The 18,059-nt window shown below is 49.1% G+C and overlaps 1 protein-coding gene across 1 annotated transcript; it reads left to right on the top strand.

Moving 5' to 3' along the window:
- Nucleotides 1-7,333: 7,333 nt before the first annotated feature.
- LOC123077684 (uncharacterized) lies at nt 7,334-16,288 on the top strand. Its single transcript, XM_044499980.1, has 2 exons — nt 7,334-7,686; nt 14,393-16,288. The coding sequence occupies exon 2, from the start codon at nt 14,478-14,480 to the stop codon at nt 16,071-16,073; it is 1,596 nt and encodes a 531-aa protein (XP_044355915.1). The 5' UTR covers nt 7,334-7,686; nt 14,393-14,477; the 3' UTR covers nt 16,074-16,288.
- The last annotated feature ends 1,771 nt before the right edge of the window (nt 16,289-18,059 follow it).

Here is an 18,059-nt window from a genome sequence, read left to right as displayed (position 1 = left end):
GAGATGTTCCGAGGACTGAAATTGGGATTTCAGACTAGTGCCCACGTCAAGAGGTATGAGACCTCTGACAAGTTTCTTAAGCCTGCATACTAAGGGAGAAAGGCTCAATCGTTGAGCATGTGCTCAGATTGTCTGAGTGCCACAATCGCTAGAATCGAGTGGGAGTTAATCTTCCAGATGAGATAGTGATGGTTCTCCATAGTCAGTGCCACCAAGCTATTAGAGCTTCGTGATGAACTATAACATATCAAGGATAGATGATGATCCTTGAAGCAACTCGCGATGTTTGACACCGCGAAAGTAGAAATCAAGAAGGAGCATCAATTGTTGATGGTTAGTAAAACCACTAGTTTAAGAAGGGCAAGGGCAAAAGGGATACTTCATGAAACAGCAAGTCATTTGCTGCTCTAGTAAAGAATCCCAAGGTTGAACCCAAACCTAAGACTAAGTGCTTCTGTAATGAGAGGAACGGTCACTGAAGCAGTACTACCCTAGATATTTGGTAGATGAGAAGGCAGGCAAGGTCGACAGAAGTATATTGGATATACGTTATATGAATGTGTACTTTACTAGTACTCCTAGCAGCACCAGGGTATTAGATACCGGTTCGGTTGCTAAGTGTTAGTAACACGAAATAAAAGCTGCGGAATAAACGGAGACTAGCTAAAGGTGAGATGATGATATGTGTTGGAAGTGTTTCCAAGGTTGATGTGATCAAGCATCGCATGCTCCCTCTACCATCGAGATTTGGTGTTTGCGTTGAGCATGATTGGATTATGTTTATCGCAATACGGTTATTCATTTAAGGAGAATAATGGTTACTCTGTTTATTTGAATAATACCTTCAATGGTCTTGCACCTAAAATGAATCTCGATCGTAGTAATACACATGTTCGTGCCAAAAAAAGATATAAAATAGTAATGATAGTTCCACATACTTGTGGCACTGCCATTTGAGTCATATTGGTATAGAACGCATGAAGAAGCTCCATGTAGATGGATCTTTGAACTCAGTCGTTTTTGAAAAGATTGAGACATGCGAACCATGTCTATTGGTATATATGCATGAAGAAACTCCATGCAGATGGATCGTTTGGACTCGCTTGATTTTGAATCACTTGAGACATGCAAATCATACCACATGGGCAAGATGACTGAAAGGCCTCGTTTTCAGTAAGATGGAACAAGAAAGCAACTTATTGGAAGTAATACATTTTGATGTATGCAGTCCAATGAGTGCTAAGGCATGCAGTGGATATCGTTATGTTCTTACTTCATAGATGATTTGAGTAGATGCTAAGTGTATTTACTTGATGAAACACAAGTCTGAATTATTGAAAGGTTCAAGTAATTTCAGAGTGAAGTTGAAGATCGTCGTGACAAGAGGATAAAATGTCTGTGATATGATCATAGAGATGAGTATCTGAGTTACGAGTTTGGCACACAATTAAGACATTGTGGAAAGTGTTTCACAATTAATACCGCCTGGAACACCACAGTGTAATGGTGTGTCCGAACATCATAACTGCACCCTATTGGATATGGTGCATACCATGATGTCTCTTATCGAATTACCACTATCATTTATGGGTTAGGCATTAGAGACAGCTGCATTCACTTTAAAAGGGGCACCACGCAATTCCGTTGAGACGACACCGTTTAGAGAAACCTAAGTTGTCGTTTCTTAAAAAGTTTGGGGCTGCTTATGTGAAAAAGTTTCAGGCTGATAAGCTCGAACCCAAAGCGGATAAATGCGTCTTCATAGAATACCCAAAACAGTTGGGTATACCTCCTATTTCAGATCTGGAAGCAAAAGTAATTGCTTCTAGAAACAGGTCCTTTCTCGAGGAAAAGTTTCTCTCGGAAGAATTGAGTGGGAGGATGGTGGAGACTTGATAAGGTTATTGAACCGTCACTTCAACTAGTGTGTAGCAGGGCACAGGAAGTTGTTCCTGTGGCACCTACACCAATTGAAATGGAAGCTTATGATAGTGATCATGAAACTTCGGATCAAGTCACTACCAAACCTCGTAGGACGACGAGGATGCATAATACTTCAGAGTAGTACGTGATCCTGTCTTGGAAGTCATGTTGTTGGACAACGATGAACCTATGAGCTATGGAGAAGCGATGGTGGGCCCATATTCCGACAAATGGTTAGAAGCCATGAAATCCGAGATAAATGGATCTTTAAGAAGAAGACGACGTGGACGGTAAGGTTACCGTCTATGAAGCTCGACTTGTGGCAAAGAGTATTTTCACAAGTTCAAGGAGTTGACTACGATGAGATTTTCTCATCCGTAGCGATGCTTAAGTCCGTCGGAATCATGTTAGCATTAGCTGCATTTATGAAATCTGGCAGATGGATGTCAAAACAAGTTTCCTTACCAGTTTTCGTAAGGAAAGGTTGTATGTGATACAATCAGAAAGGTTTTATCGATCCTAAGGATGCTAAAAGGTATGCTAGCTCCAGCGATCCTTCCATGGACTAGAGCAAGCATCTCGGAGTCAGAATATACGCTTTGATGGAGTGATCAAAGTTTTTGGGTTTATACAAAGTTTGTTAGAAACTTGTATTTACAATAAAGTGAGTGGGAGCGCTACAACATTTCTGATAAGTATATGTGAATGACATATTATTGATCCGAAATGATGTAAAATTTCTGGAAAGCATAAAGGGTTGTTTGAAAGGAGTTTTTCAAAGGAAGACCTGGATAAAGCTGCTTACATATTGGGCATCAAGATCTATAGAGATAGATCAAGACGCCTGATGATACTTTCAAAGAACGCACACCTTGACATGATTTTGAAAGAGTTCAAAATAGATCAGCAAAGAAGGAGTTCTTGGCTGTGTTACAAGGTGTGAGTATTGAGTAAGACTCAAGACCTGACCACAGCAGAAGAGAGAGAAAGGACGAAGGTCGTCCCCTATGCTTTAGACGTAGGCTCTACAGTATGCTATGCTGTGTACCGCACATGAAGTGTGCCTTGCCATGAGTTGGTCAAGGGGTACAATAGTGATCCGGGAATGGATCACATGACAGCGGTCGAACTTATCCTTAGTATCTAGTGGACTAAGGAATTTTCTCAATTATGGAGGTGAAAAGGAGTTCGTCGTAAAGGGTTACGTCGATGCGAACTTTGACGCTAATCCGGATGACTCTGAGTAGTAAACCGGATTCGTATAGTAGAGCAATTATTTGAAATGGCTCCAAGTAGCGCGTGGTAGCATCCACAAGATGACATAGATATTCGTAAAGCACACACGGATCTGAAAGGTTCAGACCCGTTGACTAATAACCTCTCTCACAAGCATAACATGATCAAACCAGAACTCATTGAGTGTTAATCACATAGTGATGTGAACTGGATTGTTGACTCTAGTAAACTCTTGGGTGTTGGTCACATGGTGATGTGACCTGTGAGTGTTAATCACATGGTGATGTGAACTAGATTATTGACTCTAGTGCAAGTGGGAGACTGTTGGAAATATGCCCTAGAGGCAATAATAAATTGGTTATTATTATATTTCCTTGTTCATGATAATCGTTTATTATCCATGCTAGAATTGTATTGATAGGAAACTCAGATACATGTGTGGATACATAGACAACACCATGTCCCTAGTAAGCCTCTAGTTGACTAGCTCGTTGATCAATAGATGGTTACGGTTTCCTGACCATGGACATTGGATGTCGTTGATAACGGGATCACACCATTAGGAGAATGATGTGATGGACAAGACCCAATCCTAAGCCTAGCACAAGATCGTGTAGTTCGTTTGCTCAGAGCTTTTCTAATGTCAAGTATCAGTTCCTTAGACCATGAGATTGTGTAACTCCCGGATACCGTAGGAATGCTTTGGGTGTACCAAACGTCACAACGTAACTGGGTGGCTATAAAGGTGCACTACAGGTATCTCCGAAAGTGTCTGTTGGGTTAGCACGAATCGAGACTGGGATTTGTCACTCCGTGTAAACGGAGAGGTACCTCTGGGCCCACTCGGTAGGACATCATCATAATGTGCACAATGTGACCAAGGAGTTGATCACGGGATGATGTGAGTTACGGAACGAGTAAAGAGACTTGCCGGTAACGAGATTGAACAAGGTATAGGGATACCGACGATCGAATCTCGGGCAAGTAACATACCGGTAGACAAAGGGAATTGTATACGGGATTGATTGAATCCTCGACATCGTGGTTCATCCGATGAGATCATCGAGGAGCATGTGGGAGCCAATATGGGTATCCAGATCCCGCTATTGGTTATTGGCCGGAGAGGTGTCTCGGTCATGTCTACATGTCTCCCAAACCCGTAGGGTCTACACACTTAAGGTTCGATGACGCTAGGGTTATAGGGAAAGTATGTACGTGGTTACCGAATGTTGTTCGGAGTCCCAGATGAGATCCCGGACGTCACGAGGAGTTCCGGAATGGTCCGGAGGTAAAGATTTATATATGGGAAGTCCTGTTTTGGTCACCGGAAAAGTTTCGGGTGATATCGGTAATGTACCGGGACCACCGGGAGGGTCCCGGGGGTCCACCAAGTGGGGCCACCAGCCCCAGAAGGCTGCGTGGGCCAAGTGTGGGAGAGGATGGCTTGGGCCACCAGCTTAATTAGGATCTACTTATTACAGAAGACATGCACATTTCACTTAAATCGACAAGTCGTTTGCTCAGCATCGCATGTAAGTTTTCAAATCTTCCTTTATGCATCCTCCCATCCTACACCGGGAGACCCAAATACTTAGATTAGAAAAATTCTCACATCTCTATAAATATTTTGATCTCCATGGAATAATCGATAAATACTTTTTGTAAAAGAAAGGTAAACACTTTGAAGGGTTTATGAGTTGACCCATTGATGCATTATAAGTGTTCAACAAACCTCTTACCAACAAACCTGTTGTTCAGAAGCTCGGAATAATAATGAGTCATCCGCAAATAGAAGATGTGAAATAGATGGTGCTCTTCAACAGACTTTTACCCCTACAAGGCCTCCTCCACCATAGACTTGTTGATCAACGCAGAGAAGGTGTCATCTACAAAAGGAAATAAAAACAGAAACAAAGGGTCACCTTGGCGCATGTCTCGCAAGAGAGTGAAGGAATCTAACGATTTTTTATTGAACTTTACTTAGTATTGTAAGCACATAATGTGAGAGCCTCCACTCTCAGCATTTGTATAAGATCTATGCACTCAAAAGCTATGATAGAATTATCCGAGATCAGTCGTCCAGGGATGAAAGCACTTTGATTCTTAGTGACACAGTCCATAAGGCATGGCCGAAGCCCATTCACGAGACATTTAAAAACAATTTTATATGACATTGTTGAGGCTATTCATTCTGAAATCTTCGAGGTCCTTTGGGTGGGGTACCTCTAAGATTAGGCCGGTCACTGCATCAGTAGCCCCCTCTCGCATAATACCCTTTTCAAAGAACTCCAAAACGGCGACAATAATTTCTTTTTTGAGCACCGCCCGGTTTGTTTGATAAAAACATATCGGGAAATCATTTGTTATTTGGGCCTTGAGAGGGCCAACTTAGAAAAGGGTGTCAAGGACCTCCTTCTCCGAATAGGGTGCACATAAAGCTTCATTCAACGGGCAGATGCACCACCACCGTTGTTCCAGTTTTTGACTCGAATTCACCGCGTGACCTGTTCCGAGGATTTGCTTACAACCAGTCCCTTAACTTCATGTTTTTCCCACATGAATACCGATACCACACTCCTTGTAATCATCTCCAAGAAGTCTATACACTTTAGAGAATGTGGGAAGTATTTCATATCTAAAAAAACTTGGTGTTCTTTGCCTCGGACCACATTGAGCAACTTGGTCATGGACTCTCTCACGTCATGGTGAACACGGATTCTTAATGTTGTCATCTCTTGTGTTGCGTTCAGCTTCATCTCGATGATCTTCCCAACAATCTTTAACACCATTTCAACTAGCTCGCTGTTGTAGTAACTGTCAGGAAGCTTATGAATTTGTACCCAGGTCGACATGTGCACAATACACACGTCCTCAACCATGCCTAATCCGCCAGGCCTAATATCACACCCAATTCCTAAATAACCAAGGTCCTTGCTCCATCCGAATCGCCGAGGCAAGAAGCCTAGGTGATGAACAGGTTGGCAACGACTGGTCAAAAGTGGACCTCTTGCGCAGGGTTCCACGCTGCACACACATCCTGGTAGAAAACACCTTGGCTGAAGGGTTTGTCTGTATGAACCCTAGCGAGGACTAGCCACTTCATGGTCTCTTTCAGGCCGGATCTTCGTCGCCAATATCAGCATCATAAAAAACTTCATCGTTCAATTCCTCTTGGCCGAAGAATTCTCCCAAATCAACTTTTGCAGCACTCCTTGCGTTGTCGCTTATCGTGGGTTGAGCATCCGACGGCGGCGTCATCCGTCTATTGCAGGGCGGAGCTAGCACAATGGGAATGGGGTCAAATGCCCCAAATGGATTTTTGTTAAAGCTTTACTGAAATCGATGGTAATAAGTGTATTTGGGGTTGAACACGTGCAATATATGAAGATGACCCCACTGGAAAATTTACCTGGCTTCGCCCCTGGTCTAGGGCTAGGGAAGCAGTAACGATCCCTCGACGGGGAACCCTAGACCCAGAGTCGGAGTCGTGAGGACAAGGACTCCATGTCGCTCGACGAAGCAAGAGAAAACCTGGCCGCAGGCAGCAAAGGACGGGGAGAACTCAATGACGACGTAGTCACGTGAGAATAGAGAAACCCTTGCTGCTGTGTAGGGAGGCTAGGTGAGACTAGCAGTTAATTAATCACAATAGATTATGGATTCTCATATAGTTCTATCATTATAAAACAGGATGGAAGCCCTGTATTGAGAAAATGGAGGGCCCAACAACTATGGTCCAAATTGTCCGTTTTGTCTAGTACCCAGCATGCATGGTCGTTTGATTTGTCGATGCTTGTATCCGAAGCAAATCAGTACTAGTGGAATATATCTCTTCATTTGAATAAAGACCATGTGTTGATGCAGGGAACAGCACCACAGCAATGAGCAGACGACACCTATATTTCATCGTGTCTCAAGCGACCCATCATAGTAGTTCAGTGTATCATATACTAAATTCGAATTATCCTTGATCCGGTGGCGAATCACATCCGGCAGGGGAAAAGGAGCAACAAAATCGTGCTGAACCGCAGTTTTGACCCAACCTTCCTACCTCACCGCCGACCTCTGCCACGTGTCATGCGCGCCGGGCCGGGCGGGAGGGCATTACGGGCAAAGCGACCGCGCGCATTGAATCCGAATAAATACGCCCCAGGGGATCAATGACGGGGTTTGGAAGGAAATCCTACCCTCCAGTTTTTCTCTTATTAATCGTCGCCTCCCAATCCCAACACAATAGCGCGTTGTCTCCCTCCCTGCCGGTGCCGCCCGTGTCCCTCCACCCCGTGGCCTCTGCCCCGGACGAGACGAGACGGCGACAGGTCGGCACGAGCTAGCCTGCGCCGACCACGAGTTCTCTGACTGCCAGCCCCTTGTTTGATTCCGAGGCAGCGAACCGAGAGGGAACCGGGGAGGAAGAAGGGGGGCGGCGTGCGTGGAGGGGCGAGCGGTTCGCAAGATTGGTTCCTCTTTTCTCACCTACGGGAGATAATCTACTTCTCCTTCGCCCTCTTGCTTCGTCGTCCTCTGGTGAGTTCTCTTCCCTTGGTCTACGATTCATCCAGTCGCGTGCTTCCTTCGCCGTTTCCTTTTAGTTTTCTCAATTCTCTGATATGTTCGTCCCTTCTTGTTCGTTTTTCTTCGTTGGTTCCGATAGTAGCAAAGATCATCTTGGTGTCGAAAAACTTAGCATAGGTTTCTCAGTCCCGAATTCGTCAGGCGCTTAATAATTGTTTTTGTTTTGTCTTGGCGTGATACATATGTGAGGTCACCTTGTTCGTTTGAAAATTTTGTGCGCACGAGGAGGAGAGGGGCAGAAATTTGGCCTTTGGGTCAAGGAAAAACCAAAAACAGCACAGCGCTCCTTGTAGTTTTGCTCCAGTAGTTTTAGTTTAGTTTGTTTGCGGGCGCAACTCGCGTTAAACATTTTTCGTGCTAAAACACGTGGTTGATTCTGATGCCTCGCTACTAACTCAGTATGAGTTGTCATTCAGTATATACTAGAGACCGCGACGTTCCTAAGCCTGTGCCGCAAAAGTCCCCACGATAAATCAACCACACGCCATTGCCTACCGGAGCAAAACTCTCAGCGGGAGAGACAGACCGCGCCAAAATCACCAGCCGTCCATCAGGAACGAACGCAGCGTTCAGCCCCGTCGCGTCGTAATTCAGCGCGCTTTGAATGCGCTCGTAAATGGATGCTACGGCGTGAGATAGACCTTTTCTGTTGTGGGTGCACGATTGGTCCTCGCATTCTGCGTAGTGTCCACCACGTAGTACTAACCACGCACGCACACGGGCCGGGGCCGGTGGACCACGCCGCACACCGACCTTTGTCTCCTGCCGTAGAGCGTGAGCCAAGTACTTGTCCAGTACGAGTATTAGCTACGCTGTTGTTGACTTGAGCGGCTGAACTGTACTGCTAATGCTGTTCCTGCGTGGCCCACATGCCAGCCGCGGCGCCACCGGCCACGGCCCACCTGCCAGCCGTGCCAGGTGATGTGATGTTACCACTCACTTACCACCATCATGGGAGATTAACCTGACGGACCCGTGAACTGTACTGTCGGTAGAGTTACTGTACATGGACGACTAGCACGTACTATCATACGTATAGGGGTGTGGAGTAGAAGTACTTTTGTTTGTCGAGGCAGGAGTAGGAGTACTTGAACAGTGAAAGCGTGAAGCCATGGTTAACGGGCGGCAGCGGTGTACCCGTGACTATTTGTAAGCGAAAGCCGTTGCAGCCTTGCCTGCAGGGTGCAGTACACTGGCGCCACTACACAGTAAATTTCTGCAAGTGCTGCTAGAGGTACCAAATACTTGGCACACTTTTGATGAAATGCTTGGCACTTGGTTCTCACAATTCCAGTTTTGCGTGTCCTTTCGTTTCCGTTGTTGCCCTAGATAGATATCGCATATCGCACTGCACCCTGCAAACAACGCAACCCTGACTAGTCCCTGTTCGATTAGTCAAAACCAACAGCGACAGATAATTTCCGTCATTAGTCGCATTCGGCGTGTGTGTGTGCGTGTGCGTGTGGCACCTACGCACTCACCTTGAGCTACACGTCGACTACAAGTGGAAAATTAGTACTCGTACATCCTGCATCTCACCGACCATGATTATCACCGACCCACTGTTGAGTCCTCCTCGCCCAGAAGTTTATATTATCACCGCTGTAAGATTAAGGTTTCTTGCGCCACGCATGCCGTAAGATTCTACCACCAACAGCAATCGACGCGCCAAGAAGAAAGAAAACCATGCATCGAATCTGACAATTACAGAATATACAGACGATAGTAGTATACCTTTAGTGGCAGTACGACCGGCATTGCCGGTGGACGGACGTATTTGGTTCGTCAGAATCTATTCCCTGCGGCCCAATTGCAGATAACCAAATACCTTAATCCGACGCGATTTGACGTTGGCGCGGACCGTATCATTTCAATCCCCCCCTGCATGTGCGGCGGCATCATACCGTCAACAGGGGAGAGGGAGGGAGAGAGGTGGCTGAGGCGTCATTAGGCTAAGTGGCGCATACTACACAATATAATTAGCTGCAACCCAGCTGGCATTACGTCTCTGCCACTACCGCCAAATTGTATTAGACTTTATCCGTTTTCTCACCTTGGATGCGAAGGTGAAGCAGAGATTTAGCCTGCGTTGCTTCTGCGGCTGCTGCACGTGAGCTCTGGTCCTCTTCTGGGGAATAACAGTGCCGATTAGTCCTTAGCCTGAACGCCTAGCGCATCTTTTTTGTACCATTTAGGTATTTTTATGCCCAAGTTTCAGCCAAGCCCCTGCACGCTTGCCTATTTCAGTAGGTAACCTTTTTGAGCATAAACTCTGAATATCAAATTGATGCCAGGGCTTGGCACAAGTTCATTCAGGAAAGGGCAATTAGGCATGTCTGTGCTGAGTGCTCTTGACTTCCTTTGTGTTGTCATATGTTTTCTGGCCCAGCAACTAGTACGAGCAGCATGTCTCAGAAAGGCATAAAATTCCGGGTGAGAAAAAGATGGCCACCACGTGATATCACCTACTCCTACTACAGAAACCAGCGGTGGACACAAAGATGTTTGGGGCTGTACTAACTGCTGCTAAGTGGTAGGAATCATTGCAACTAAAGCTAGGTGCTTAGTGCGACAGCACAGTAGAGCCCTGCAATGTGCTGTTAAATGTGTGTGTGTGTGATCAACGGCCCATCCCTTTTCTGAATTCGCAACTAGTAGTACCTCCCATCAGGAACCAGGAATGTTACCCGAGATGCACATGGCACGTTTTCTTCCCGCCCGTCTGTCTGGTTTGATGATGGGATTGGCAGTGGAAATTGCAACGACGTGTTGGCTGATGCGCGGTTAATTAACCCTCGGATCCTTGGATTAACATTGGATTCTGGCCCTAATTTGTAAGTAGTATACAGGAAACATCGAGGCGAGTAAACAATGCTAGCATAGGAGATTGTCGGGCTGTTTTATTTTACAAAAACCATAGAACATCGAATCGAATAAACTATTGGACTTTAAAGGACCCTGAGAGGTGTCGCAGGGCTCTGGCTCTCGGGGTCCGCTAGAGTTGCTTTAGATTCTCATCGCGCTCTCGTCCATTTTGTCTTGAGCCAATTTTCAATCAGAAACATATTTCCAAATGTGCCGGCAACGATCAAAACATTGCTCATAAAGTACGTAACATGTTATGTAGCCTCAATTTCTACACAAGCCTATTCGTTTCTTAAATTCAGCTGAAATATTATTAGTACTACGACTACTACAATTGGCAGCGCCCCTATCCCTACCCCCGCGTCGTCAGCCCCTGGCGACACGGGGGGCGATCCATCGCCGTCGGCCCTAGGCCTTCGCTCTAGTCTCCCCCCTCCTGCCGCCGCCCGAGGCCACGCCAACGTAGCCTAGCCAGTGACGGCGGCGGCGGGGGCCTCCCCCTCGCGCGGTGGTGGTGATATTCTATCGGCGGCGGCGACTCATGGCTCGGCGGTGCACCGGCGGCAAGGAGCAGCGGGCGCCCGGCGGCGAGTGTAACAGGAACGACTGCGCAGACACGTTCTTCCCGCGGCTGAGGAGCACCTGTGGCGGCGGCACAGGTCGCGGGCCTCGCCTTGCCCAAATGGGCTTCCGTGGGCCGGCAGATCTGGAGGGCGTCTACAGGCGGGCATGGTGGGCCTGATGGCGCCGGCTTAGGCACCGTGGTGGTGCCGTGGCCGATCAGGCGGCGGCGGCTTGGATCCATCGTCCAGTCCCCGGCAGAGATGGCGGCGATCTGTGCATGAGATGCTTGATGGAGGTCCTTCGAACAGATCCGAGTGAAAACTTGCTTTCGGCTTACTGCCAAAGCCAGCGGTGGCGGCGTTGTTTTACGATATTCCCTTCTTGAAGGCATTGCCGAGGAGAAGTTCAAGGTCACTGTCTGCTACCTTCGAGGGAAACCCTAGATCAATAGATCGGAAGACGGCGGCGTTCTTATGTCGTTTCCCCCTCAGGGACGTCGTTCTTGGAGGTGTACACAGGCTCGAGGGACCACTAGACTGCATCTTTGGTGGAGCGGTGCTTCATCCTACACATTGACGGCGACGGATCTCGACGGCGTGGCGAGTGCAGATTCGGCGTCCGATGTGCGAGGATGGACTCGCGCAGGAGGACGACGCTGTCTGGCGTCGTGGTGGCGTCGAAGGCAGAGAGACCTGCCACGGTAGATGCAACAGTACAACTCTAAAGATGGATTGATAGCAGGTGGCTGCGGCGGGCTCATACTCGGCAGGCGTCCTGGTTAAGGAGTGCACCGGACTAGTGCGTGCCCTACCCGGCAGGCGTCCTAGTTGGGACCTCAGGTCTTAGATGTTAGGTTTGGCTGCGAGGTCTGTTTGCTATTAGGCCCAGATTATTAGCATCCCTACATCAACTGGATAGGACTAACGATAGATGTTGCCTAGACGATGGTTTTGGTCTTATTTGTTCTATGACTTTGTAAGGTCTTATGTGAATAATCTACTATATCTAAATAACTAGCCCCCATTATTAAGAATTCTCTCGCTTATCCTTAAGCCACATCATCCAAATTAATTTAGCCCTCGGATATAGTAGATCAATCAACAATATCCGTCCATCTACACAACGAGAGCCGCTGCACGTACCATATGTAGTCAATGACACATGCATGCAGTAACTGCCGCCGATGTGTGTTTTAATCAAGAAAAAAAACTGATGCATGCATGCAGCTCATAGCATGATACCTGAGTGCTCTATATATGAAAGAAAAGTGAGTCCTGCATGCATTTTTATTCCGTCCAACTTTAAACTTATAGATGGAGATATGTAGTTCTTTCTTTATTTATTTGTAAAATATTGATAAACAACTTATCTTACTACAAGAGAAACTATAGACAACAGCTAGATGATTAGTTCAGCGCAATGTTTATTTTATACAAAATCCTGCCGCAACGTGCGGGGGCATCGCCTAATTAATAAAGTGGCTGCATGCATCGTCCAGATGCAGAAGCCGGCGGCCCTCCTCCATTTCTAAAAAAAAAACTACTACTACAATCATCTCCCTGTGTGTATTCAAGTACCGCAAATTTGCTTAGACTACCCATAATGGGAGTAACATAGGTAGTAACATCACACATATCTAGATAAAATGGATGACATGGCAAGCAGTAAATAAAGAAAGAAAGACATGTGGTAACATAGCTAGTTACTACTAGTATGAGAACATCACACATATCAAAGCAAGATGAGTCTATAGCCTAATAAATGAAGTGTTGCATGTTACCACACATATGTTACTCCCCACTATAGAGGTAGTAACATAGAGTAGTAACATGGACAATGTTACTACTCTATGTTACTACCCATTGTGGCTAGTCTTACGACCCTTGTTTTCTGGGAGGCCAGCACCCCTTGATGAATGCATATTGTGCACCAACAGCACCTGCTCATGAATGTGGCACTACTAGCAAGGCTCCAAGGGCAAGGCCATTGCTATCAGCCAAAAGCCGGCTCTCTTTATTAGGTTTCCCAGCCATGTGTGAGCCCCGGAAGCCCTCATTATGTTTGTGTCGTTGCCCTTGTTTCGCGTATGTAGGAGGGCCGTTACTGTTAAGGAATTTTATTATATGTACGTGGGGCGATTAGATTAGATTATGGCGCCGGAGCTGGCGACGATCGCATTGCATGTCGACGCCACTGATGGAGCGCACGCACCTAGAATAGTAAATACTGCATAGTTTTAAATGGAGCCCGTCCCGATCGATCGGGAGCTGAGGGCGATCTGATTCGCACCCGTGTGTGTGTGGTTTGCGTGTGTTGGCCGGCTCGGGCTGGTGGTGACGGAGATCACTTGGATTTGAGAAGGGCGAGCGAGGGACATGTCGTCGCGGCTTGTCCACGGCTGCTATGCCAGGAAGGTGCCGGTGCCGCTCCCTCGACGTGACATCCACTATGAATCATCGTTTCCGAGTGGTCTGGCCGCGACCGTGTACGTACATGAAATGCGGCGGATTTATTAGGCATGGGGTGCGAGGATAGCCGAGACGGCGTCGGGGCTGCCTCGCCCTGGTCTGCCCGGTCATGTCGCCACGACTGCTGGCGCCACCATCGGCTGGTGTTTGGTTCCGTTGCAAACGTACATGGCGCGGCACGCACTCTTCCCCCAGTTGTGTTGCTTTGGCGCCATTTGTTTGGGTTTTGGCACAAGCGCGGGCGGCACGGCTGCGCGAGGCTCACGCGCCTGCTTCGCTTTGGCCAGGCGTGTCGGCACGTGTGCGCGCGTGTGGGGCTCCCCCCTCCCTGCGCTGAGTTCAACGGTTCAATGCGCGCTGACGAGAGGCGTACCCGTACCCGGTAGATGACGGAGATAAGAGAGCTCGCCGTATCCTGCCCAGTTTTTTCTCTATCGCTAGCATCCAGCACCCTTGCTATTTATCAGTTCCTAGGTTCGGTTTGTCCGGATTAACTAGTCTCTTCTTTTACCCGAATCCATTTGTACCCACAGTAATTTGCTTCTGGCTGGAAAATGAATTCTTACCGTCAAAGTAAAAAAAAGAACTGCTGCCTAGAAGTAGTACATGTGGCTCGTGTCGTGTCATCGGTAGGAGCACGGCCGCACAGTAATACGCGTCGGCCTGCACGCTCCGCTTTTACTTTACAGTATCCCCCAAATATTCCTGCTGAAATTTATCCCACTCCTCCCTCCCACCTTCGTCCCCCCTCCCTCCCGCAGAGACAGACAGCACAGCCGAGCCGAGCCAGGAGCAGCCAGCCACAAAGAGGGGAGGGGAAGCTGGAGGGGAGGCGCTGAGCGAGCAATGGAGGCGCACATGGCGGCGGCCCGCCCGCCGACGCACCACCACAGCCACAGCCACAGCCACACCCACCAGCAGCAGCAGCAGAAGGCGGCCAACCTGGCGCGCACCTTCACCAAGCTCCTCCGCCGGAAGCGCTCCGACTCCGCCGCGGCGGGGGCCGGGCCCAAGGAGACAGTCGATGCGCCGCCGTCCGTCACCGGGGACGACTACGACAGCTCCATGGACGCCACGACGCCCACCACCGCGACGGCTCCCACCATGCCGTCGCTCAGCAAGCTCAAGCTCTCTGGGAACCTCGCCGCGGCCTACTCCCTCGACGCCTTCTTCCGCAACGCCGCGGAGAAGAAGGCCGCCGGGGCGCCGCAGCAGCAGCCCTCGCCCCCGGCCGCCGCGACGGTTGCCGCCGCGGACTCCCTCCTCGCCAATCTGTTCGCGGGCGTCTCGGCCGTCAAGGCGGCCTACGCGCAGCTGCAGCTCGCGCAGTTCCCCTACGACGCGGAGGCCATTCAGTCCGCGGACGCCGCCGTCGTCGCGGAGCTCACCAGGCTGTCCGACACCAAGCGGAGGTTCCTCAAGGATCCCGCCGGCGCGGCCAGGGACGCCGCGGCGGCGGGCAACACCGCCCTCTCCGCGCATGCCGAGGAGCAGCGGCATCTGCTCAAGACGTACCAGATCACGGCGCGCAAGCTGGAGGCGGAGCTCCGGGCCAAGGATGCGGAGCTCGACCGCGCCAAGGGCTCCCTCGATGCGGAGCTCCGGGCGGAGCGCGCCATGGAGGTGCGCCTGCATCCGGGCCGCACCCTCGCGTCGCTGGACGAGCTCCACGTCTCCGGCCTCAACCCCACCCACTTCCTCACCGCCCTGCGGCACGCCGTGAAGTCGATCCGCTCCTTCTCCAAGTCAATGCTCAGCTCGATGCAGGCAGCTGGGTGGGATCTGGCCGCGGCGGCCGCCGCCGTCCACCCAGGCGTCCCGTTGCGACGGGCCGGGGACGCCAAGTTCGTCTTCGAATCCTACGTCGCCATGAAGATGTTCGCCAATTTCCACCGGAGGGACTTCAATTTCAGCTTCTTGGACGAGCGGGAGTTCTACGAGCGCCGCCGCTTCTTCGAGGAGTTCACGGAGCTCAAGGCGGCGCCGGCCAGCGTCTTCCTCGACGTGCGGAACACCCGGTGGAGCGGGTTCGGCAAGTTCCTGCGCGCCAAGTACCTGTCGCTGGTGCACGCGAGGATGGAGACGGCCTTCTTCGGGAGGCAGGAGCAGCGCGGCATCGTGAGCGCCGGGCCCGGGTTCCCGGAGAGCTCGTGGTTCGCCGAGTTCGCCGAGATGGCGCGTCGCGTGTGGCTGCTGCATTGCCTCTTCTACGCGGTCGACGGCGGCGAGGAGGAGGACGGCGCGTCCATCTTCCAGGTCCGGACCGGCGCGCGGTTCGCAGAGGTGTACATGGAGAGCGTCAACGAGGGGCGCACGGAGGACGCGTTCTGCACCGCCGCCGAGGACCGCACCGTCGGGTTCACCGTGGTACCTGGGTTTAGAGTCGGCCGGACGGTGATCCAATGCCGCGTGTACCTGGCGCGGCCGGGACGGCGGCCGTGATCAGCAAATTAGAACCGTCCTGTTTGGGGATTCCCCTGTTTGGGGCGTCCGGCGGACGACGATTGGGGAGGAAAATTCCCATTTTGGGGCGGCCGTCGAGGTCTCTCGCCGGTCGCCGGCTGGGGTGGTGATCATGGTGGTGGTGGGGGTTATGTATCTATTAAGGGATGTAGCGATGTGATCATAATATAAGTGACAATTTCAGTTCGGATCCATGATGCAGTGCTCTTGCTGTCTTCTTGTCTTGCAGTCTGTTCATTTTCGCGGCATGCTTGCTCAAGGATTTGTCTGATGGTAGCACCGAATTCCAGATGATTTGTCCGGCGTTCCAGTTTATGATCATTTTCTGTCTGATAATAGCACCAAATTTCTGATCTAAACAAGTTCATACGCAGATTCCCAGCTGCACGTTCATCCGGTGAACATGGTCTGAATTCTTGAATGGTGTTTTTGTTCCCGGGAATCCCACGGCCAGTAACCATAATAAACTTGTTTTGGTTGTTTGTTGATGTGGCCTTGGTGGCACGTACGTTGGAACTTGTGACTTGCTGTTTTGCAGTTGGTTGGATCCCCTTGGTGGTTTGTGATCGAGCGCTAAAAAGTATGCGATCAAGCGTATGCCGCGGACTAGTTAATAATCTTGCTGCTGGCCTTTGTTACGAGGGCAAAGACAAAGGGGGTGTTTGGTTTCAGGGATTTTTTGTGTTGGGACTAAAAAAGTCCCTAGCAAATCAAATATGGGGACTTTTTTGGAACTTTTTGCTAAAAGTCCTTAAAAGCATCTTCTTGAAAGTCTTTTTTCAAAAGTCCTAAGACTAGAGAACCAAACACCACCTAGGCTCCCCCTTTGCTCACGCACATGGCAATACGGTTGGTTCTATGCTTGTATACTCCATTCTACGATTCTGTTTTTTCTTGGTGCAAGATCTCGAGAAAGGCGGCCACTTATTGTTTTGATTTCGTGTGAAGGAAAAGGAAGATATTTGTATATTTCTTCCTTTCCAGCTGCCATTTTGCTTCTTGCTTTTGTGGTATGTATATATATTTTGGGACAATAATGGCCTGTGTGAAGTGCATTTTGTTATCGGGCCGAAATACAGCTGAGTGGCACTAACCAGCTGCAAAGATGCGGAAAGAATTGCATTCCAAGTCTAGGAGTAGGGCTTTTTGTTCCATCACCATTGTCCACCTTTGAGCTGCTGAGCTGATTGCCTTTTTTTTCTCTCTCCTTCCCTCTCCTTTCTGGGGATATCCCAACTGTCGTTGTGATCTCGCCATCTTTCTGTCGTTCGGAAAAAGGCCCACGCCGAGCTGGATTTGTTGTTCACTCGGCCCAGTAGCCCATGGATGTAATAACTAACTATGGGTCTGACAAGCCTGTTTGGACTTGGGCCGTAAAGCTTGTACTTATTTTTTCCATTTGTAAGTGCAAATTTGCTTGTAACGACAGATTCTCCCGTCCTCCTTCCAACGAATTCAAAAGCTCTTAACAAACACTAGAGAGAAATAATCAAAGCACATGTTGCAGCTTGCAAGCCCCTGCTAGTCTAGTCATGTCGTACGGCAAGTCGACCGAGCATGTCAACATGTCATGTGGCAATGCGAATCCAAATCTCAAAACATTCTGATTCCTTATCCTCACATGTCTGTCATCTTTGGCCATGGGCTATGGTTATGGGCCCCCCAAAGAATGACATTTGACAGCACAAGAATTTGCGTTATGGTCCACTTGGGCAGGCACTAGGCTTTGCTCATGAGCCCCTACATGTGTGCCTTTTGCTTTCCGACCGATTCAATCTGGTCATGATATGAGGAGGAATTCCCGGGAATGTTTCAAATCTAACATTGAACTGTAACGGAAAAAAGCATGTCGCGTTTTGTAGCATGGTTTAGAGAGCTTGAATCTCAGCATAAAACTGCTCGATTGCGAGTTCTCGCAGCGCGATGTTTCAGTGCCACAAAGTGATATTTGCAGACAATCGGGCA

Source organism: Triticum aestivum, chromosome 3D, assembly GCF_018294505.1.
Source record: "Triticum aestivum cultivar Chinese Spring chromosome 3D, IWGSC CS RefSeq v2.1, whole genome shotgun sequence".
Taxonomy (NCBI): domain Eukaryota; kingdom Viridiplantae; phylum Streptophyta; class Magnoliopsida; order Poales; family Poaceae; genus Triticum; species Triticum aestivum.
The sequence above is the reverse complement of the archived record's forward strand: the minus strand, read 5'-3'. Positions and strand labels throughout refer to the sequence as shown.

Excerpts from the sequence above, each read along its gene's own strand:
- LOC123077684 (XM_044499980.1), top strand. The coding sequence starts at position 14,478 with ATGGAGGCGCACATGGCGGCGGCCCGCCCGCCGACGCACCACCACAGC.